Source organism: Sarcophilus harrisii, chromosome 3 (genome assembly GCF_902635505.1).
Source record: "Sarcophilus harrisii chromosome 3, mSarHar1.11, whole genome shotgun sequence".
Classification (NCBI taxonomy): Eukaryota; Metazoa; Chordata; class Mammalia; order Dasyuromorphia; family Dasyuridae; genus Sarcophilus; species Sarcophilus harrisii.
Window position 1 is genome coordinate 263,190,592 of NC_045428.1, and position 21,544 is coordinate 263,212,135.

Here is a 21,544-nt window from a genome sequence, read left to right on the forward strand (position 1 = left end):
TGGTTTATTGATCTGCATCAGTACTGTGCGTTTTCTTACTGAGAATTCCCCTGATTGATGAAATCACAGGTCAGGACCTTCACTTCCTGACCACCACTATCTCCAACAAAATTTAAAGGGAGAATATTATTATCTACATACTTATGCACAATTTATTTATTACATGTTTTCAAATGTCTGACTAAAAGAGGCAAAAAATTTTCAGTCCTTTGTGATGCTAGAACTTAGTGAGTAAAAGTATTAAGAAAATACAATAGGCAAAGTGAAGATGCAGTACGGTAAATAGGTTTAAAATCATTCAGGCTTTAAAATAACGTATCCTAAATGATCTCTGTCTTAATTACATTACTAAAGATATTCTGTGAGCCAGGGAATTTATTGATTAAGCCTAGTATCTATTGATTACATTGTTAGGAAAGAAAGAAGCAATTTGGATTTGAGGGGAATGGAGAAAAGCTGGTTGTTGATCATTGTTAACTACTGCTTATTCCTTGGGATGAAGGCTTTGCCAGTTTGCAAAATCACTTCTGTGAAGAATGACTTACTGTCTTCATATAATCAATAAATCTAAACCTACCTACTCTGAACTAGATTGCTAGAATACCAGTTAATAGGACAGTTACAAAGTAACCAGATTGGCCAGGAAGTACATTTCCCTGGAGGAAGCAGGCTTTAATTTTCATTTAACTCAAAATAAAATGGTGACATTACAAATTATATTCATTGTTATTCCCTGTCCATTTCTGCTTTATGAAAACCTCTTCTATTTTTAGGCATGACCACAATTTTTCACACATTTCCATAACTAAAACTTATTTCCTATCTTTCATTCTAGTTTGAGCAGGTATAGAATGGAAAGTGATTTATTTAAAAATCATTTCTGCTTCCTATACTAACCACAAATATTATTTATTTATGGCAGAGAAACACAAAAGAAAATCCTCTTAGCACTAGCCCATGGGCAACATGAATAATGTGAACACAGATACAAGACAAAGAAGTTCAGATGAGGATAGGTGGGAGGGTAATCTAGGCCTAGGGCTTAGAAGCTGATGAAGACAGTAGATTGGGAGCTTCTTACTGGGAGAGCAGCATTATAACCAAAGATCAGATAATAGAAAAAATGTCTAAGTGGGCAAAAAAGGCTTAAAGGGTCTGCCTAGCTTCTCATTCATGTAGGGTATTGTCAGTACTACAAGTAGGCAGGGAATGGGGTACAGGTATACTTAAAAGCTATTATTTCAGGTTTGATTCCAGACCATTTCAATAAAGCAAGTATTGCAATAAAGCTAGTAACAAAGTTTCTGGTTTTTCAGTGCTTATTATTAAAGTCTTATGTATATTATTAAATGTACAACAGTATTATGTCAAAATGTATATAGTTTCATTAAAAATACTTTCTTGCTAATGACCAACAGGATGATTTCAGAAAGACCTGGAGAGACTTACACGAACTGATGCTGAGTGAAATGAGCAGGACCAGGAGATCATTATATACTTCAACAACAATACTATATGATAATCAATTCTGATGGACCTGGCCATCTTCAGCAATAAGATGAACCAAATCGATTCTAATGGAGCAGTAATGAACTGAACCAGCTACGCCCAGTGAAAGAACTCTGGGAGATGACTAGGAACCATTACATCAAATTCCCAATCCCTATATTTTTGCCTGCCTGCATTTCTGATTTCCTTCACAGGCTAATGGTACAATATTTCTGAGTCTGATTCTTTTTGTACAGCAAAATAATGGTTTGGATGTGTATACTTACTTTATATTTAATTTATACTCTAATATATTTAATGTGTATTGGTCATCCTGACATTTAGGGGAGGGGGTGGGGAGGAGGGAAAAATTGGAACAAAAGGTTTGGCAGTTGTCAATGCTGTAAAATTACCCAAGCATATAACTTGTAAATAAAAAGCTATTAAAATAAAAAAAAATACTTTCTTGCTAAAAAATGCTAACCATCATTTGAACCTTCAAAGAGTCATAATCTTTTTGCTGGTTGAGGGTCTTTGATGTTGATTGCTGTTGCCTGATCAGGGTAATGGCCTAGTGTTTGGTCTATCTAGGTTTTCAACATGCCTTCCTCATTAAAGTTAATCATTTCCAGTCTTTGATTTAAAATGAGAGAGTTCTGACTTTTCCTTTTACTTGGGCACTTTCAGGCCATTTCAGGGTTATTAATGAGCATACTTTCCATATTCTTATGTCTCAGGGAAAAGATAAACTCAAAGAGAGGGAGAAAGATAGGGGAGTGGAAGCTGATGGAGTAATCATAACACACATAACATTTATTGATTAAGGTCACTATCTTACATGGGCATGGTTTGTGATATCTCAAAACTATTATAATAGTAATAGCAAAGATCAATGATCAAAACCAGATCACCACAATAAATACAATAGTAATGAAAAAAAGTTTGAAATATTATGAGAATTAACAAAATGCAACCCAGAGACATGATGTGAATATATGCCAGTGGGAAATGATACCAATAGAGTTGTTCAACCTAAGCTTGCCACAAATCTTCAATTTGTAAAAATGTAATATCTATGAAATACAATAAAGCAAAACTCTATTAAATATGTTGTACCAGTATCAGAAATATTGGCAAAGAAGTGGGATAACATCAATGGGCACACTGAAATAATAGAGAAATTCAATACTACAAAAACCCTTTATTTCACTTCAGAAATGGTAGATATGATTTTTGAAGGCAGAATATAAGTACAAAACATTTTTAATCTGTAGAGAAGTTGGATGGAATGACTTGAATAAACAATGAAGGGGGAAAGCAGTTAACAAATTTTACTGTAAAAGTTAATGGTTAGGAAACTTATTGGTTTCAGGATGACTTAATACTTAAAAGAGTTTATGCTGATTATATGTATCAATATTTAGATATTATTAGAAAACAAAGTGTCTTTGTATTATTAGGAAAACATTTTTGATATAAACGACCCTTTCAAAGAGGCTCACCAATCACACTTTTGAGAATCTTTGAAGTAGTATATAATTCAGAGTTGAGCTAAAGTCAACTAGTGGGAGCCAATTACTAAATTTTCATTGTGAACGTTTATATCTCAAAAATGGGCAAATATTACAAATAGAGCTTCATTTAAAAATAGTAAGAGATTTTGAAGAGCAGAGCAGACAGATGATGAAACACTTCCTTCAACAGAGAATGGTACATGAGGATAGGAAGAGGTAGATACTGAATATGATAGATATGGATATATGGGGCTCCTGCAGCTGTCTGAATAAGTGAAGTTCTTTTTTTTTTTTTTTTTATTCATTATTATACTTTGGCTCTGTGTTAGGCTTACTATTTGTCTAATCTGAAACTCGTTTGTTTGTTATTATGTTCTGTAGGACAATCCTTTCTGTTTCTCCCTTTTTTGATCTTCAAATACAAAGTTCTTGGATTTTCCTACATGAGTAGATATTAATGCATAATGTCAACCTCACTCATTTTTATTTACTCCACTTATTTTGGATAAAATATACCCATAGAGAACTATGGTCTAATCATGAATTTTATTCTACCAACTTTCAGTGATATCTGCGAGGTCAAATTTTTCCCCTTACATTAAAGTTATAAATTCTTCTTACGTTTGTTTGCACATTTATATTTAGGGACCTTTGAATGAATAAGCTTTACTGCTAATTCTATTTTTAAAATTTTTTTTTCTGCTATGAATTATGAATCTCCTATTTTCTTTATTCTGTGGACATTTTATATAGCATCTATCTTGGGAAATACACATAAATACTCCTATTTTTCCCTCATCCTTTTTAGTTTAAAGACATTTAGGTTAGATTTGCAAGACATCTGGTAATGAACATTTTGTTAGGTATACTCCATGTCTGGTCAAGAATTTGTCATATCTTTATTATTGTTTAACCAGTTCCATAAATCCAAATCCTATTTTCAAACATCATTTTTGTTAGCTTAGTTAGCTCTTCATTTAAAAAAAAAAATTGGACTTGTTCATCCCTTTTATTCACTGACGAAGAATGAGAAAAATGCAGCTTGTGCCCCATGTTCTTTAGTTTATGAACACTTTTAAATTGTAAGCAATATTATTTAGATTTCTTCTGGAATTATTATTGGTATAATATCTATTAAAAATTGATATCCTATAGTGCTTATAACATAAACCAGTAGATATATTCTTTTTTTTTCTTTTTTTTGCTGAGGCTAAGTCAGGGATCTTTTTTTCCCCCAGTAGATATATTCTTAAATGAATTAGTTAATTATTTCCTGGTGGCTTTTTAAAATAAGATAAAGATATGATATAGAGTTTTGTGCAATAATTTTCAAATTGATTTTATGCTAGCAATATTTGCTTCTTTTGCTATGATTAAGGACTCAAAAGTCCAGAAGGGGCATTGTGATCAACCACAGAAATTCCCACTGCCTCTAAAGAAGCATTATGTATAAGTATGTTATGTGATAGTCCCTAGTGGAATCATCAGTCTGTTTGGCTATTAGACACTTTCTCCATGGTTACACACCAAGGAAGTGCTTCTTTAGGGGCAGTGTGAATTTCTGTGGCTGATCCCTTCAAGTCACACAAAGGTGATCTGCCTTGAAGGTTAAGAGCAATTATGTCTTAAGGCAGACTGCTGGAATATCTGATTTGTAATGTCCCTTCTGGACTTTTAAACAAAACACCTACCTTCCTATGTCTGTATCTGTAGTATAAATTCACTTTAGCAATGCTAACAGAGGTTTATTTAGGTTTTATCTTGATCTTTTATCTCCTTTGTCTAGAAAAGAATGGCTCACTTATTAACAAGTATAGTATTTTAGCTCTCTCTACCTTATTCTTCTTTTTAAAGTTTTATTTTTAGAAAATTAATTGATTTTTATATGCATGAATGATTTTCCTTCCATTATTTCATATCACTGAACCAAAAGAACAATAGAAGGAAAAGGGTGACAAAAGCCATCATCATAAACATGCATATTTCAGCAAAATAAATTCCCAGTTTGACCCTCCCTGAAAATATATTAGTTAATCTCAGCAGCAACCATTATGGTTGTGAAGAGGAAACAACTGAACATCCTATGGAATATGAAAGTGATGGAGTATTATTGTTACCCTAAGAAATGACAAATATGAGAAATTCAGAAGAAAAAAACAACACAGAAAGACATATTAACTGATTCAGAAGGAAGTAAATACTACCAGGAGGACAATATGTGAAATTGCTAAAATAATGTTGATTTTCACAACATTAAGAACCATTAAACTCCAATGGAATTGCAATGAACAATCTCAGAACAGATAGGGTAACAAATCATCCTCTTCTCAGCAAAGAAATAGAGACTACAGATGTGGAATGCAACATACACAACCAGACAGATGTGTTTAGTGACTTTGCTTAAATGTTTTTCTTTATTAAGAGGAAAGGTTTGCAGCTGGTGGAGTTATGATGAAGAGAGATGATGGTAACAAAAAAATTTTAATATTAAAATTCATTTTAAAACTCAAATTATTGTAATGTTTTGTTGTACAGTTTTAAAAACTGACAATCCTTGTAGCAATGCCAGTATGTTACTTTAATTATAGCTTTGTTGAGAAAATAGCAATCATGCTTTTTTTTTAAGTGTCTCATATTTTCCCAGAGTCAAGGTGAGAATAAAAAGTCCTTTCCATATATAATACCCATAAAAAAAAATAGTCATCTTTACCTCGTTTATGAAGTAGAACACTGGCGTGCCTGCGTCCATTTCCATTTTCAACATAACAAGAATAATTTCCCAAATCTCCTTCCTCTACAGAGTCAACAATTAATGAGATAGAAACTTCTTGCTCCCCAAGATGTTCCTTAAGAATCCTGAATAACACATATACACAAATATAAGCATTGTCAGATTAATGCATGATTTTGATTTTCTATATTACTCACAATCTACAATATTTGATCTTCAAATTTGGCTATGGTTTGATGTGATCTTAATTAAATTACATCATGCCTCTTTGTTCCTCACTTTTAATGAGAATTCTTGTCTAGGAGGATGCAAATGACAGTTGCAGCTAATTATCTTCCTGAGAAGGACAACTCACATAGTGAAAACAGAGAGGTGAAGGACATCTTGAAAAAAAGTTTACAAATTGTTTTCTGTATGAGGTAGATTATGGTGTTGGTCTAAGTAGATGAAAAATTATGATGTCCTAGGCTGTAAAGTCATTTCTCAGCTTATGTCAAGAAACACATTTCTGTGATATTGTGACATTTCAGTTGAAGCCCCTAGTCTGGCATTTTTTAATGATAAAATATAATTGCCTATTTTTAAAGAAATGTGAAATTATTAACCTCGAGGTTGAATGTTCTGATAAAATAGTTAATTCTGATATTTGAAATGAATGGTAAAAAGTTCCCTCAACTAACTGTCAAAAAGTTTAGCATTCTATGCAGCAAATAGATATTTCCTTAAACTCCAACTACTTTCTCTTACTACCCTCTAGCTGTGTCTCTATCATTTCTCAATTCTCACCCACACACGTGCACACATTTTCTTATTCAGGAGAGAAAATGGAAAACTTCCTCAGAGTCTTCCCAGAATAAGCAAAAGCAAACAAACAAGCAAAAACCATTGTAAAGAGGTTTATGGCTCCTTTTAAACTTTTGAAGTTCAAAGTCTCCAGGTGAAAGACAATAGTGAAGCTTTAAATAAAAAATATTGCTCAATTGCATTCCACATTTCATAGCACACTTGGTCTGGGCTGTGCATGCTAAAATTAGAATACGCTAGGGTGAGATATACCTGCTTCTATCTTGCCACTGCCCAGAGAAGAGAAACCTGATTAGAATAAGCTCAAAAGATTGCATAGGTCGATCTTCTTTTGAACAATATATATTTTTTTCTGTTACCTTTATCAGCTTACATGTTGAAGATGACAAACAGAAAATACTAAAATTGCTTCTCTTATCCTAGATAATGTGATCTTCAGATGAAGATAAAGTTCAGAACTTTATTCATCGATTTGATTCTGTCATAAGGCATTTATTGCGGCTAGTATAACCTTGTACATTTAAATTGTGTTTAAGATTCAGTAGCTGTAATGAAGCACAATTTTAGTGAGTAATGCAGACAGACCTTGAAGCCAGAAGAAAGAAGTGTAGGGGATTTTGGTTTCTCTCTTCAACCTTGATTATTTTTGCAAGTTTATTCCTCTTTATCATCTCTACCATATAAATATCTGTGCATCAAAGCCAGAATAAGGAAGGTTTCATACAAGGAATACATTTTGTTGCCCAATATTTCGTACTTTCCTCAAGTGCTTTTCAACTAGTAGTTAATTAGAATGTATAAGAAGTATATGCAGAAAGATAGAAATGTTAAAATATTCTGTATCAAGTAGCTTGATAATGTTTCTTTTTCTTTTTTTCTTCTATTATTGAGAACACTTAGGAAAATCACACTGTCACAATTTCTATATTTTTATTGTACTTTGATCTCTTGAACAATACTGTATTCCTTAGTGAAAACTATTCTTGACATGTTTATTTCCTGTAACTTCTCAATTGGCATACTTGTTTTGCATTTCATCAGTCAGTCGCTTAACAAATTTTCCTCTCTGTCATTCAGTGTTAAAGGATTTTTTTTGTCAGAATAGCAATAAAAAAAAGTTCTCTTTATTCAGGACTGCATTCTCTATCTAAGCAAGTTCATTGAATATAGTAAAAGGAAAATAAAATACTGACAACAACATATGTTTTACCTAATGTCACTTTCCCAGACCCTATTTTCATCAAGGTCTTCAATAAACTTCTCTCCTTTCATCCAGTAAATTAAAGGACTGACATCTCCACTGTATCCAAAGAATGCTCGACAGGTTAGGTTAGCCAAATTGCCTGTTACAAAGAAATAATGAAAACATGTTATTTTAAAATATTTAATTTGTTGAACAAGCTAGAAGGAAAGACTTCGATCATTTTGAGGGTTGTATAATACAATACTAATCTATAAATGATACTTTTCAGATTTATGTTTTTGCACTTAGGTCAAAAATAAAGAACATAAGCTTTTGGCAGAGTGGTTTGGTCACTGGAGTGAGAAATATTGATAATTTTTTTCATGTGATTTAGGTCATTATATGTATGAGAATGTGTAATGAAAGCCACATCTTTGAAAAAGAAATATAAAAATCCAGTAATCCAAGGTTGCCTAAAAATATTACAAATATCTAATTTAGTCTATGAAAAGTCTAATTTTAAGTCAGTAACATCCATATATATGCACAATAATACAAATAGGAAGAAAACCACACTAATACAATCCTTGACATCATCTATCTCTAGATGCAAAATTATTAACACTGCTCAAACATATCAAATTTATTGAGACTGGATGGGAGGCATCAAAATAGCAGAATGACAATAACTATTGAACATATACTAAACATATTTAGTCTGATAGTAAAAAAAAAAAAATAGAAAAGTTGTTGTGTTGTTGTTACAGATTAAAGTTCTACCACTGCCAAACACTGCAGTGCTCTGTGAACATGAACAAGTTACTTGACCTCTTAGTGTCCTAGACAAATCTTTAAGACAATCATTTATAATAATATAAATAGCTAGTATATAGGTAGCTCTTTGTCTATGCTGTTCTTCTGATTCTTTCAGCAACCCTGTGAGATAGGTGCTAGTTCTTATTTTACAGAGGAAGAAATAAAGGGAGATGGAAGTTATATGATTTTCCATAGGCACTTACCTAGTATCTGAAGCATTTCAAATTCTGATCCAGTAGACTCAATGGCACAGTAGATAGAGTGCCATTTTTCTGAGCTAAGATATTTGCTACTGTGTGATTTTGGAAAAATCCTTTTTCTTTATTCACAGAACTAAAAAGCTACCAAAAAACAACTTTAACTCCTAGTCTTTTGTCATATACCTAAACTAAAGACAATTTATCAGCCTTCACTAGCATGCTATCAAGGAATCTATCTTCCTCCACAAAAATCACAAATCCATTCCCTCTGCTATCTTAATAGCCATTTCCAGTTCTCAAACTGTGATAAACTAAGTGATCTCATGACAATTCTGAGATCAGGATTTGATTCCAAGCATCATATTACACTTTGCATATAACCACCATAGAACAAAAGGAAAAAACATAACACACTCCACAAAGTTACAAATTTGGATTCAGGAAATGTCTAACCCAAACTTCCTATGCTCTAAATTTAATGCCTCTGTAACTATGGACAAAATGCTTGTGATAAAATAAATAAATTAGTACCTATTTATTGGATTGTTAGGAGGATCAAACAAAGGTAAAACTCAAAAATTCATTGACAATGTAGGAGGAGGTGGTAGTAGTAGTAGTAGCAGTAGTAGTAGTAATAGTAATCATAGCTGTAAATGTAGTCATATTAGTAATAGTAAAAATAGTAGCTTTAAAAGTCACTGCCATTGTTATTATTAGCATGTAGAAGTTTTCAATGTTTCACATAGATTTATTCTGAGTAATTGTAAACACTCTGTCCATGTCTAGGTTGTAAGATATGAACTTCTAAATTCTGTCCTATTCTTCCCCTTGGCATTCTTAAGGGCAAAGGATGCAAATGAAGAAATTCCAGCAATCTAGTTTTCTCAAGAAGGAAGCAGTGAGTCAGCATTTGCCTCATAATAACTTATGTGAAAAATAAAAAAGGAGGATGCTTTATTAATGCTCTTCTTAAAGGCAGATAGATCAATAAACTTTTCTACCTACTTACCTATCTGCTCACCCACCTTTAGATCAAGTTGCTAAATAAGAGTAAAGGCATGTGGAAGGGAATGATTATTTCATTCACTTAACTATCTCCACAGGGAGCAAAAGAGAATCAATATTTTGTTCTTAAAGAATTTTTGAGGCATCTATAAAGTTAAGGCATTGAACTAGATGATCTATAAAGGTCATTTCATCTCTAGGAGTCCATGATCCTATGAAACTATATCACTAATTTATTTCCATAAGTACTCTTTGTCCATTTGGGAAATGGCTATGAGTACAATAGTTTCATCTTAAATTGCTACAAGTAATTAAAGATTATGTCCTATTCTGATTATGCTTTATATTTCAAATTTTAAAATCTAGGAAATGATAAAGCATGTAATTGAACTGTTATATTTCAACTTAAAATTCAACTATCTGAGTTCATATAAAATTTAAATTACTGGTATAAATAAATGACAAGAAAACAGAAATTAAAATGGCTAATTATTAGCATAAATTAATTTTTGTTCTACTAATCCTTTTTCATATGGTGTGGAGATCTCTATAGAAATTACTATAAGGTCCATGATGGAAATTTTAGATATTATAGATGTTAACAAGGAAATTACATTGGCACAAACTAGTCAAGAGAATGTTTAATATTATTTAATTGATAAGCTCTAGAAAGGTCTTTTTAAGATAATGCTTTGAATTTAATAGTAAATTTTCAAAAGTCAGAAGACAACAAGTGCCTGAGATTTAGTTATATAACTCATCCATAAAAATAGACTGTATTGCTAGGATACTATGTAAATTAACTTCAAACTAGTCTGTTTCTTCTAAAGGAAAGGAATTGTAAAAGATACCCCCAAGTATGGCTAATTATGTTTACTCTGAAGCTGAAAGAAATAAAAAGGATTGCCGTTTTTATTCTGTCTCCTAGTTGGTTGCTGTTCTTTGTTCTCGAAGTGAACTAAAATGACATCATTATTTTATTTTATTTATTTATTTTTTTTATTAAATAACTTTTTATTGACAGAACCCATGCCAGGGTAATTTTTTACATTATCCCTTGCACTCACTTCTGTTCCTATTTTTCCCGACATCATTATTTTAGAGTCCACTTACAGTGTGTTGGACTATGGCTGAACAAACCAAAACAAGCTTGGAATGCTCTGCCACATGTAGGACACAAATTATATCTAGGAACATTTGGGGTTGATTCTTTTGATTCTCTTTGTGCATCTCTCATTTCTTTTGAGCTAATTGCTCATAGAGCACAGCACTTTCTCTGATGAGGGCACACCATGTTAGGCAGTCCTGTGCCAGTGTCTCCCATATCATACAATCAATTTTAAAGTTCTTAAGAGAGATCTTGAGAATGTCCTTTTGTCATTTTTTGTCCAATACAATATGGGATATAGACAAGAAACTTTAAAGTCATGAATCTCTTCTTCAGTCTAGTTCTATCCCGAAGTTCCAAAAGAACCCTAATGACATCCTCATGGTATTTCACCTTGCTCTGTTCACAAACAATTAGATTCAGGATATAGTAAAGTTCTTAACAAACCAGTTCCAAAAAAATGTCCCTCATTTAAATGTTCCTACTGAGGGGACATTTACATAAGATTAATAATATTCAAGTCATTTTTTAATATTTTCTCTTCCTCAATCTCCCTTATCTCATCAATTTCCTTCACTTGTCCATTCTACTTCTTCTTCTCACAAATATGAGTTTTTCTGTACTTATTCTTCCAGAACTATTATTACAGAGATCCTTATGATCTCCTGATTAAACAATTTCATTAGCCTGCTAATGGCTTTCTCTGCCACCAGTTAATCCTTTCTCTAGTTCATCCTCCATATAGTTTCCAGAAATAATCTTCTTAAGGCATAGATCTAATCACACCATTACTCTGTTCAAAAACATTTGGTTGTTCTTTATTTGCCTCTAGGTTTAGGTACAAATCCTATAGGTGGACATTTGTGTCCCTGCACAATCTGGATTCAACTTATTTTCCAGTATTGTTTTGTATTCTTCTTCTTCACAAATTCTACATGCCATTCAAAAAGACCACTAGCTTTTCTATAAACTCAGTGTTCTATGCCCTCCCTCTATTTTTTGGACCGGCTAATCTCCATACTTAGAATGCTTTCCCTCTTCATCACTAACCTTTTGGGATTCCCAACTTCTATTGAGAGTAAGTTAACCAACTTTTCTAGTAAGCCTCCCCTAATACCTTCTCTCTCTTTTCAAAATTACTTGAACTGTATTTATGTCCATAATTTATTTTCCCCTTCTTTCCTCACTCCATCCCCAGCACAACAAAGGATCATAGATTTAAACCTGGAAGGGGCCTCAGAGGTCAATAATATAAAGAAAAAAATATCCTTTTTATAACTGACAAGAAGACTACAAGTGACTTGCTCAAATTCAAAAGAGTGTCACATAGATATATATAACAGAGATAGAATTTGAACCTAGAGTTCTGATTCCAAATTTATATTCCACTATACTGCATAGGTAAACCTATTAAGGGCACGACATATTCCATTTTTGTCCCTATATCTTTACTCACAAAAAGTGCCTTGAATATAATAAGTTCTTCATAAATTATTTCTATAGAATTTTAAAATTGAATAAATAAAAGCTGTCTAAGCACCATGATGGAAGAGAAGATATTAAGATAATATCTTTTAATGCCAAAATTCAGATGGCACTAGTTACAATAGAACAAATTTATTATCAGTCAATAACTTCTCCTTGTTCAAAGTCACACAATTATGTATCTGCTTAATGTTCAATAGTTGTTGGGCAGTTAATTAAGTAGCATTCCATTCACTATGGCTCAATTACTAGAATTTAGATTTCACCTTCTGTTGTTGTTTAGTTATTTTATAATCCAATACTCTTAAATGGCTTATACATTATAAATTCTGGTATCTTTTACAGACCTAAAGACCTTATTTTTTGTAATTGAATATTCAAAACATTGATGAACTTTTTTATGACACAGAAGCTTTTACATACTATATCAACTATGAAAAATCTTAGGGAAACTTTGCAATAATTAAAGCTTTAAATAATTAAATTAAATTAAATTAAATTAAAGCTATTATTAAATCCCAGGCCAAGATCAAAAGATTTCTCCAATAACTGGGCATTGAAACATAATCAACATTACTATCATGATTTTTAAAAAATGACCAAGTTTTTACCTCATTTTGTGCACTATGACAGATCTTATAAAGTCATAGTACATTTCCAACTGATAAATGACTTTCAAGGGGTATGCATTAAAGGGAATGTGCTCTACTTTAGAAATAATGACAATGGTTGACAAGAGAGTGTTAATAAGCCAGGTGTTCAAATGAAAATTAATATTTATCTCTACTGTGGCCAAAGTTTCCCATAAACCAAAAGGAAGGTTATTAGTAAATCATAACTAATAGCTCTTGTCATATTTGCCAGTAAGGTCAAAGACAGAAATAAAGGTACTTTCTATACCTTCATGGGACCACTTTTTGTGGAATCAAAAATTGGGGAGCCTCCCTATTGAATGAGGCTAGCTGAACTTATTAGGGTATATGAATGTCATGAGAAACTCTTACTCTATAAGCATTGATAAATATGAGGAATTCGAAGAAACATGTAAAAACTTGTAGGAATGAAAGCAAAGTAAACAGAGTCAAGGGAACAGAATTCAGATTGGTTAAAACAATATAAGGGCAACAAGGTGGTGCACTGGATACAGTCAGGAAGATTCCTCTTTCTGAGTTCAAATCTGGATTCAGGCACTTACAGATGCATGGGCAAATCACTTATCTCTGTTTGCCTCAGTTTCCTAATCTGTAAAATGATCTGGAGAAGGAAATGGTATACCTCTCTAGTATTTTTGCCAAGAGAAATCCAAATGGGGTCATGAATAAGACAGAACTGAAACAGGTGAACAATAACAAAATAGTGTAAATGAAAACATCACTAAAAAGCAGCAATCCTCGGATTAATCTTAATAAGCAATCTTAATCCTAAAGAAGAGATAATGAAACATAAATCATTTCTCTTGGTAGAGAGTTAGGGGTTGCAGTGTAGAATTTTATATATAAGGTCACTTTATCTTACAGTTTTGATTGGTTAGTTTTTTGCACCACAACCTATTAAAGAAGTCTTATGGGAAAAACCTATATTTTTTAATAACAATCCTTACTTCTTCCTTTCACTCCTAACCCTTTCCCAGGGTACCCTTACAATTTCCATATATCTTGGAGATTTTCAAGCAAGAAATAGGCTCCAGCCAAAAAGAATGGATTGAACTAGATAGATTATCAGTGAGAATCAAGAAGGAACCATGGAAATATATGTAAAAAGAGAGATGTGAGAAAAGAGACACCTACCCTAATACTTTCTTTAAATGGGATTGTTATTATTGTTCTGTCATTTCAGTCATGCCTCATTCTTCATGACCCCATTTTTTTGGCAAAAACATTAGTTTGTCATTTCTTGTCTAGCTCATTTTACAGATCAGGAAACTGAGGCAAAGAGTTAAGTGATTTGCCCAGCATCACTCAGCTAATAAGTGTCTTAGATTAGATTTAAATTCAGATCTTGATTCCAGGCCCAGAACTCTATTCTCTACACATTTAGCAACTTGGTTAATGTTTATTAATGAATGTTTATTAACTAACTGAATGACTAAAGGCACAGATTTGGATTCTATCTCAAACACTTGCTTGTATGATCCTAGATAAGTTTGTTAATTTTTTTCTGTTCATCTATAAAATGAAAATGTTGCCAGCATTCATCTTACACTATTATTGTGAGTGAAAGTGAATTAGATAGTCAATAATCATATATTAGCTGTTAAATAAGTGCCAAGCAGTGCCAAAAAATATAAAGAAAGGCCAAGAAATAGTCCCTGCTCTCAAGGAACTCATAGTCTAATGGGGGGAAGACTACAGATGACATGACATATTTAAATTACTTTTCAAATCTTTAAATATTATATAACATCAGTCCTTGTTACTGTTGTTATTGAGAAATACTGGCTAGGAATTGGATTTTTGCATGTATGGAAAATGGATCTAGCTAGGGACTAACTGGAGCAAAGCAAGGCAACAAATATTGAATAATTTCTAACTATGAGCCAGATGCTATACTGATTTCTTAGGATAGAGTCAGTCAGACAAAAAACATTTATTAAATATTTACTATGTACCAGTCTTTGTGCTAAGCACTGGGGATGTTGTTAAAGTAATAAAATAGTTCCCTACAGCTCTCAAGGAGATCCCAGTTTAATGGCGGAAACAACATGAAAACAGCTAGGTACACACAAGATATATCTCTATACAGGGTTTAAATTAGAGACAATCAATTGAGTGAAGGCACTGGCATTAAGAGGGATCAAGGAGACTTCTTGTCGAAGGCAATTTTTTATTGTTCTCTGTCCTTCTTTCTCAAAAAGCACCATGACGTCAAGGAGGTGATGTCATAACATACATGTTAATTGGACTTAATTGAAGGAGGGCTGTGCAAAATCACTTTCTCTTCCAGAACCATCTAGGTCCAGTGGCCAGATATAGATCAGGAAGACTAGAGATGGCCCTGGGTACAGTGGGAGACCCTAACCTTTTTAAGCAAAAGTCTTTAACTAGAAGAAGGTTATCTTTTAGCTGTCAATTCATAGAAGGCTTGAAAGCCTGAAAAAGAAAATGATGGGGAAGAGAATTCTGAGAGTGGAAGATAATCAAAGAAAATGCCAGATATACATTATATACTTCAACAACAATACTAGATGATGACCAGTTCTGATGGATCAGGCCATCCTCAGCAACGAGATCAACCAAATCATTTCTAATGGAGCAGTAATGAACTGAACTAGCTATACCCAGAAAAAGAACTCTGGGAGATGACTAAAAACCATTACATTGAATTCCCAATCCCTATATTTATGCACACCTGCATTTTTGATTTCCTTCACAAGCTAATTGTACAATAATTCAGAGTCTGATTCTTTTTGTACAGCAAAATAATGTTTTGGTCATGTATACTTATTGTGTATCTAAGTTATATTTTAATATATTTAACATCTACTGGTCATCCTGCCATTTAGGGGAGGGGGTGGGGGGGTAAGAGGTGAAAGATTGGAACAAGAGGTTTGGCAATTGTTAATGCTGTAAAGTTACCCATGTATATATCCTGTAAATAAAAGGCTATTAAATAAAAAAAAAAAATGCCAGATATAAATGCAAGAAAAAGAAAGGCAAATCCTGCCCAGAGGGAGGTGAGATAGGTTTGGATTGGGATAGGGAGAATGTACTCAAGCCACACTTCTAAGTTTAATTTGTATTATTAACTATTTCTCCATTATTTCATTAATTTTAGATAACAATAAAACAAATAAAAACTCTAATTTGTAAAGTTTGCTAATTTATGAGATAAAAATGGCTCATACTGAAAATTTAACTCTTGGAAGGCTGCTCTAATACATCAATGAATTAAATAAAACCTCCTGATTTTTCAGGTGTGCAAAGTATGACACTAAGATGCTAAGGTTAATATAACTTTCCCAGGGTCACACAAATATTAAGTATGTAAAGGAGAATTAAATTAACTTCTTTTTTATTTCAAGTTCATCATTCTATTCATTATTCAATCACAATGCCTTTTTTTAATGTTAAGTAAGTTACTCCTGAGTTAGCTTTACAGTCTGGAATACAAACAGAATGGCATATCTAACTATAAATTTCTTGTACCCTAGAGCCTTCAAGGTACTGTGTGCCTGATAAGAATTACAGAAAGGCATGGGGGATTTACAAACTTCTAAGAGATGAGCAAGATTTATTAGAAAGAAAGAGTTGAATGCTTGATAAAAGGAAATATTGAATATATGAATCAACAAGTCCTACATAACAGCAAAGTATGATAATGTAGGAAATAAAAAAAAAAAATGTGGCTTTTATAAACCATGGATGGAAAGGGAAAACATTTTAACCATTGTTTAGGCAACCTACTGACCAATTTGTTTATCTGCACAGAAACTTTCTCTTTAGAAGTCCATAATAATTGAGTTGTTATAGTTGATTTGCTTCAGTTCTATCTAGCTTTCTGTGACCCTAGTTGGGGTATTCTTGGCAAAAATGCTAGAATGTTTTGCTATTTAGAAGGAACTGAGGCAAACAGTATTAAATTCCTTTCCCAGAGTCATGCAGCTAGTAAGTGAATAAGCTAGAATTCAAACTCAGGCCCTTCTGACTTCAGGCCAGTGATCTATCCACTGTTCCACCTATCTGCCCCAAGATTTGAGTTTGTCCTTACATCATTTGCATCATCAAGTATATTTTTAAACACCATGTGACCTTTTTATTATAAGAATCATATCAACATATTTTCCCCTTTTAACTCTGTATAAATCTAAGTCTCTAACTTGCTATCAATAGCAACCATCCTTTTCTATCATTCTGTCTCACCAACTTACTTCAACATGATACAATGATAATATAATTTCAACTTCTGATAAAAAATGATTCAAACAAACTACATGTCTTCCAGTCCTCTCCCACTTAGGTACTGAAAAATAATAGGTATTTCTCTGATATTCCAGTTATAGTACTAATCCCCCTCTTAAATTATCTTAGCATACATTGAGGCAAGGCACTCAGGAAGAAATGTTTGTCAACAAAATCAGTATCAAGATGATTCTGAAACAGACTTTTCACTTATATAAGAGTAAGAGGTTAATTTAATTTCTCCTTCAACATATTTATTTTCCTTTAAATAACAATAAAGTGAAATCATTGACTACATCATGCATCCAGTGCATATTTGCTATGAATTAAGTCACAATGATAATGGTATTCTTGCTGTCTTTAGTTGATTTCTGTAAAAGCGATGGTAAATTGCATTAAATGCTTCTACAGTTTTTTAGGGAAAGATGCACTGTCAGCACAAATCCACCAGCTTCAGATAGAAGCACTTTAAAATTGATCATACAAAATCCTTTGCTATCTAAATTGGTAACAATGCTCACTATACAGCAAACTTCCAAAACAGACCACAATGTGTGAAAGACCTTGGGGGGAAAAACATTCACTTCAACCAGTGAATTCCAATTGGCAGCAACATTTGTTCTTCGATGCAATATTCTTCTAATTAACTATCTATCATTTGGCTGTATCTAAACATGCTGATAAATGAGATTCTTTCTCCACTAGAGGACACTATCTGGCTTATTGATAACCAATTGACAAACAACAGCAACACCACTAGTCACTCAACTAAAAATTAGGGAAAAACCCTTAACACAACAAATTGCCTTCTTTAATTAAAAGCATCAGCATGTAGAAAACCTGCTAATTGCAATTAACAAGTAGTGAGTTTTGTACTTGAAGACAATATTTCATACAGACCATTTAAATTGTTTTTACATCATTAGTTGCATGTAGTAGAATATAATGATGTGCTATATAAAGAAAACTTTTACTAAAAAAAAAAAAAAAAGCAAAAAAACCCAATAACACAATCTCTTCATTTTATTCTAAAACAATATAAATTAGAAAGTATGTCCCTATCTTCTCACAGTACTATTGAATGGGTCCTATTCCAAAAAGCTTCACATAATACTGAAAGAATAGCAGGCGGAAGTGATAAATATATTTAGGAGCCTAAGAAGCTTTTAAGATGCATCAGAGAATTAGGGAATGTTAAAGCTGGAAAGGATATTAAGAGTGTCCATTTAGTTCAACTCTTTCAATTTAGAAAAAGAACACAAGCTTAGAGAGGTTAAGAGACTCACAAACTAATTAATGCTAATTTTGCATAGATGACTGACTACATATGACATCTATGGCACTTCTCTAACAGTCATCCTTCCTCTAGCCTTTCTAAAATATGGTGAATTATTCCTGGGGATGGCTATACAGAACTTCTGGCTCCCTGGAATGCCCAAATAGCCATCATGAGTGTTGGATTTCCTAGACAGTGACTACTAGTGCCACCTAGTTATTTAAAACCATTACAATATTTTTTTTTCCCTGAAGAATGGCAGAGATTTGGCACAGACTTCCAATCATAAGTGATTCTTAATGTAGAGGTGATGATTGGGAAATTACCTCAATATGTTGCTGAGTTTACAGAACAGTAAGCCTTTGTTTGGGATTTTGATTATATATTCCTGTGGAAAATGTGTCATGTTCCCAGGGAGCCTTGTTGAAGATAAAGATATTACTTAATTCTTATTGAATCAGTAAGAAATAATTTATTCTGGCATTTGTGAACCGTTGCTTTATTCTGGGCCTATATAGTTAGCTAGATAAAACATTTATTTCTATGTGGCAGACACTGTGATAAATATTGAGAGCACAAGCAAAAAGAAAGTCTATTCAAGAAATTTATATTCTAATGAAGGAGCCAGAACTTAAAAGGGACCAGAAAGGAATGGGTGTGGAGGGGGGAGTGAAAAGTGGGTATGTGTTTCTGTGTGAAGATTCTATAGGTGGTAGAAGGTAGAAAATTAATTTAGAAAATTATAAGTCCTATTTGAAGCGAGCCTGGTTAGTATGGATACTTTCTCAAATGGTGGTTCTAGGAAGAAATTCACCAATTAGAGTTGTAAGTTAAGGGGTGCAGGTTTTGCCAGCATGATAAGGCCTCTAGAGAGGAGGAGGAGAAGCAGTCTTAGGAATTACAGCCTGAGCTAGTTTTGAAGTTATGTTTCTTTAGAACAACTCTTCCCTCCTCTTTATCTCCTAGCTCCATCACATATTTTCAGAAAAATCCAGAGAAAGCTGAACTTCTGAAATCAGAATCCCCAAATGGTCTTTGATCTTGGGAGATAGGAGAGAAGGTACCTACACCGAAGCAGTTCCCCAGGGAGAGAATCAGTTCCTCTTTTATCCCCAAAATAGCATGCTCTTTATCTAAGAAGAAGCAGTAGGGTAATGGTATAATATGGAGAGCTCCTGAACCCAGTATTCTAGGTCACTGAATTACTGGAGAGGTAATAGCAGAAGTGCAAATCCAGTTTAATTTACCAAAATCTATTAAACCTCTCTTTTTGCTAGGTGCTATTATAAAGAGTTAAAAAAAATTCTCTGCCCTTAAGAAGCTTATTTTCTATTTGAGAAGGATAAAACATGTACATATATAAGTATATACATGATAGGAAAAGAAGAAGAAATTGTGCAAAAATAAATGTATCACACTATATGAGGATGTATTCTGATGGAAGTGGATTTCTTCGACAAAGAGATCTAACTCAGTTTCAATTGATCAAGGATGGAGAGAAGCAGCTACACCCAAAGAAAGAACACTGGGAAATGAATGTAAACTGCTTGCATTTTTGTTTTTCTTCCTGAGTTATTTATACCTTCTGAATCCAATTCTCCCTGAGCAACAAGAGAACTGTTCAGTTCTGCACACATATATTGTATCTAGGATATACTGTAACCTATTTAACATGTATAGGACTGCTTGCCATCTGGGGGAGGGGGTGGAGGGAGGGAGGGGAAAAATCGGAACAGAAGTGAGTGCAACGGATAATGTTGTAAAAAATTACCCTGGCATGGGTTCTGTCAATAAAAAGTTATTAAAAATAAAAAAATAAAAAAAAGTATCACGAATACCATCCTGTAGGAGACAACAGGTGATATGAACAATAAAGGAATCTGGGGATCATAAGAGACATAAGTAAAAAAACAGTGCATTCAGTAGAGTCATGGACAATGAAAATAGAGGACCATATGAAGGGAACATCAAATAGACAAATTTGACTGGGATGGATAGTATGTAAAGGGGAATAAACCTTGTGAACTGTTAATTTATGCTAGGCTTATATAGTTAGCTAGATAAAACATTTATTTCTATGTAGCAGACACTATAGTAAAAAGCCTGAGTGGACTGAGACCAGATTGTCAAGGGTTTAAAATGTCAAGCTTAAAAATTTTCACTTTATTTTAGATTCCATTGGGAGCTGTGAAGTTATTGACCAAGGCAGTGTCATGATGAAACTTGAGCTTTAGAAAGATTTTGACAATTGTGTTGACAATGAATAGAAGAAGGGAGAGATTGGAAGCCAATGCACACACTCAAGTACTTGACTCTAAGAGAAATGATGGTATTAAGAAAGAGACAGAGAGAGGCAAAGAGATACAGAGAAAGAGAGGAAGGGAGGGAGACACACACACACACACACAGAAAAATAGAGAGAGAGTGAGGGAAAGAGAGACACACACAGAAATGGAAACAAAGACACATAGAGAAAAAGAAAGAGATAGAAAAAAAAAAAAAGAAAATCAGTGACATGCACACACAAAGACAGAAACACAGAAATTCTAAATGGTTGCAATTTTAGCTATTAGAAACCCCAAATTCGAAGGCAGATTATTCTAGAGATAGAAAAGATCCAGTCAATGTCACTCTTTTAGAGAGATGATTTGAGAATCCAAGTATTTAAAGAAAAAAGTAGGAATTCTTAAATGATGATGATGTTCTCTTAGGGAAGATAATAACATGCAATGCACTAGAATCAGAAAACCAATTAAGAACTAAGTCACTTAGAGAGAAGCAAAATATATTTACTTCATTCATTCTTTTCTAATGCTAGGAGTTGTTCAGGAATTAAAATCCAGTTTAATCAATCCAGATTCTAAATCTTAAAGTTAATAATAAGGGAGTTTCCATGGTATATAGGTTGCATTCCTTGAAGCACCAGGCCAGAATTATGTTTTAGAAAAGGCTATCTCTAGAATTTTGTTTTAATTTTCTTCCTATCTTTCTTCTCTTTTGTGTAATTAAAGACCTTACCTATCAGCTTTACATGTT

General features: G+C 33.0%; 1 protein-coding gene across 1 annotated transcript in view; it reads right to left on the reverse strand.

The window, feature by feature from the left end:
• IL1RAPL1 (interleukin 1 receptor accessory protein like 1) overlaps nucleotides 1–21,544 on the reverse strand; it is a 1,491,295-nt gene that overhangs the window by 54,915 nt on the left and 1,414,836 nt on the right. Inside the window, exons 7-8 of the mRNA XM_031963646.1 lie at nucleotides 7,748–7,880; nucleotides 5,713–5,858 (exon numbers count right to left, since the gene is read on the reverse strand). Coding sequence (XP_031819506.1) covers nucleotides 5,713–5,858; nucleotides 7,748–7,880 — 279 coding nt within the window. The remainder of the gene's footprint in view (nucleotides 1–5,712; nucleotides 5,859–7,747; nucleotides 7,881–21,544) is intronic.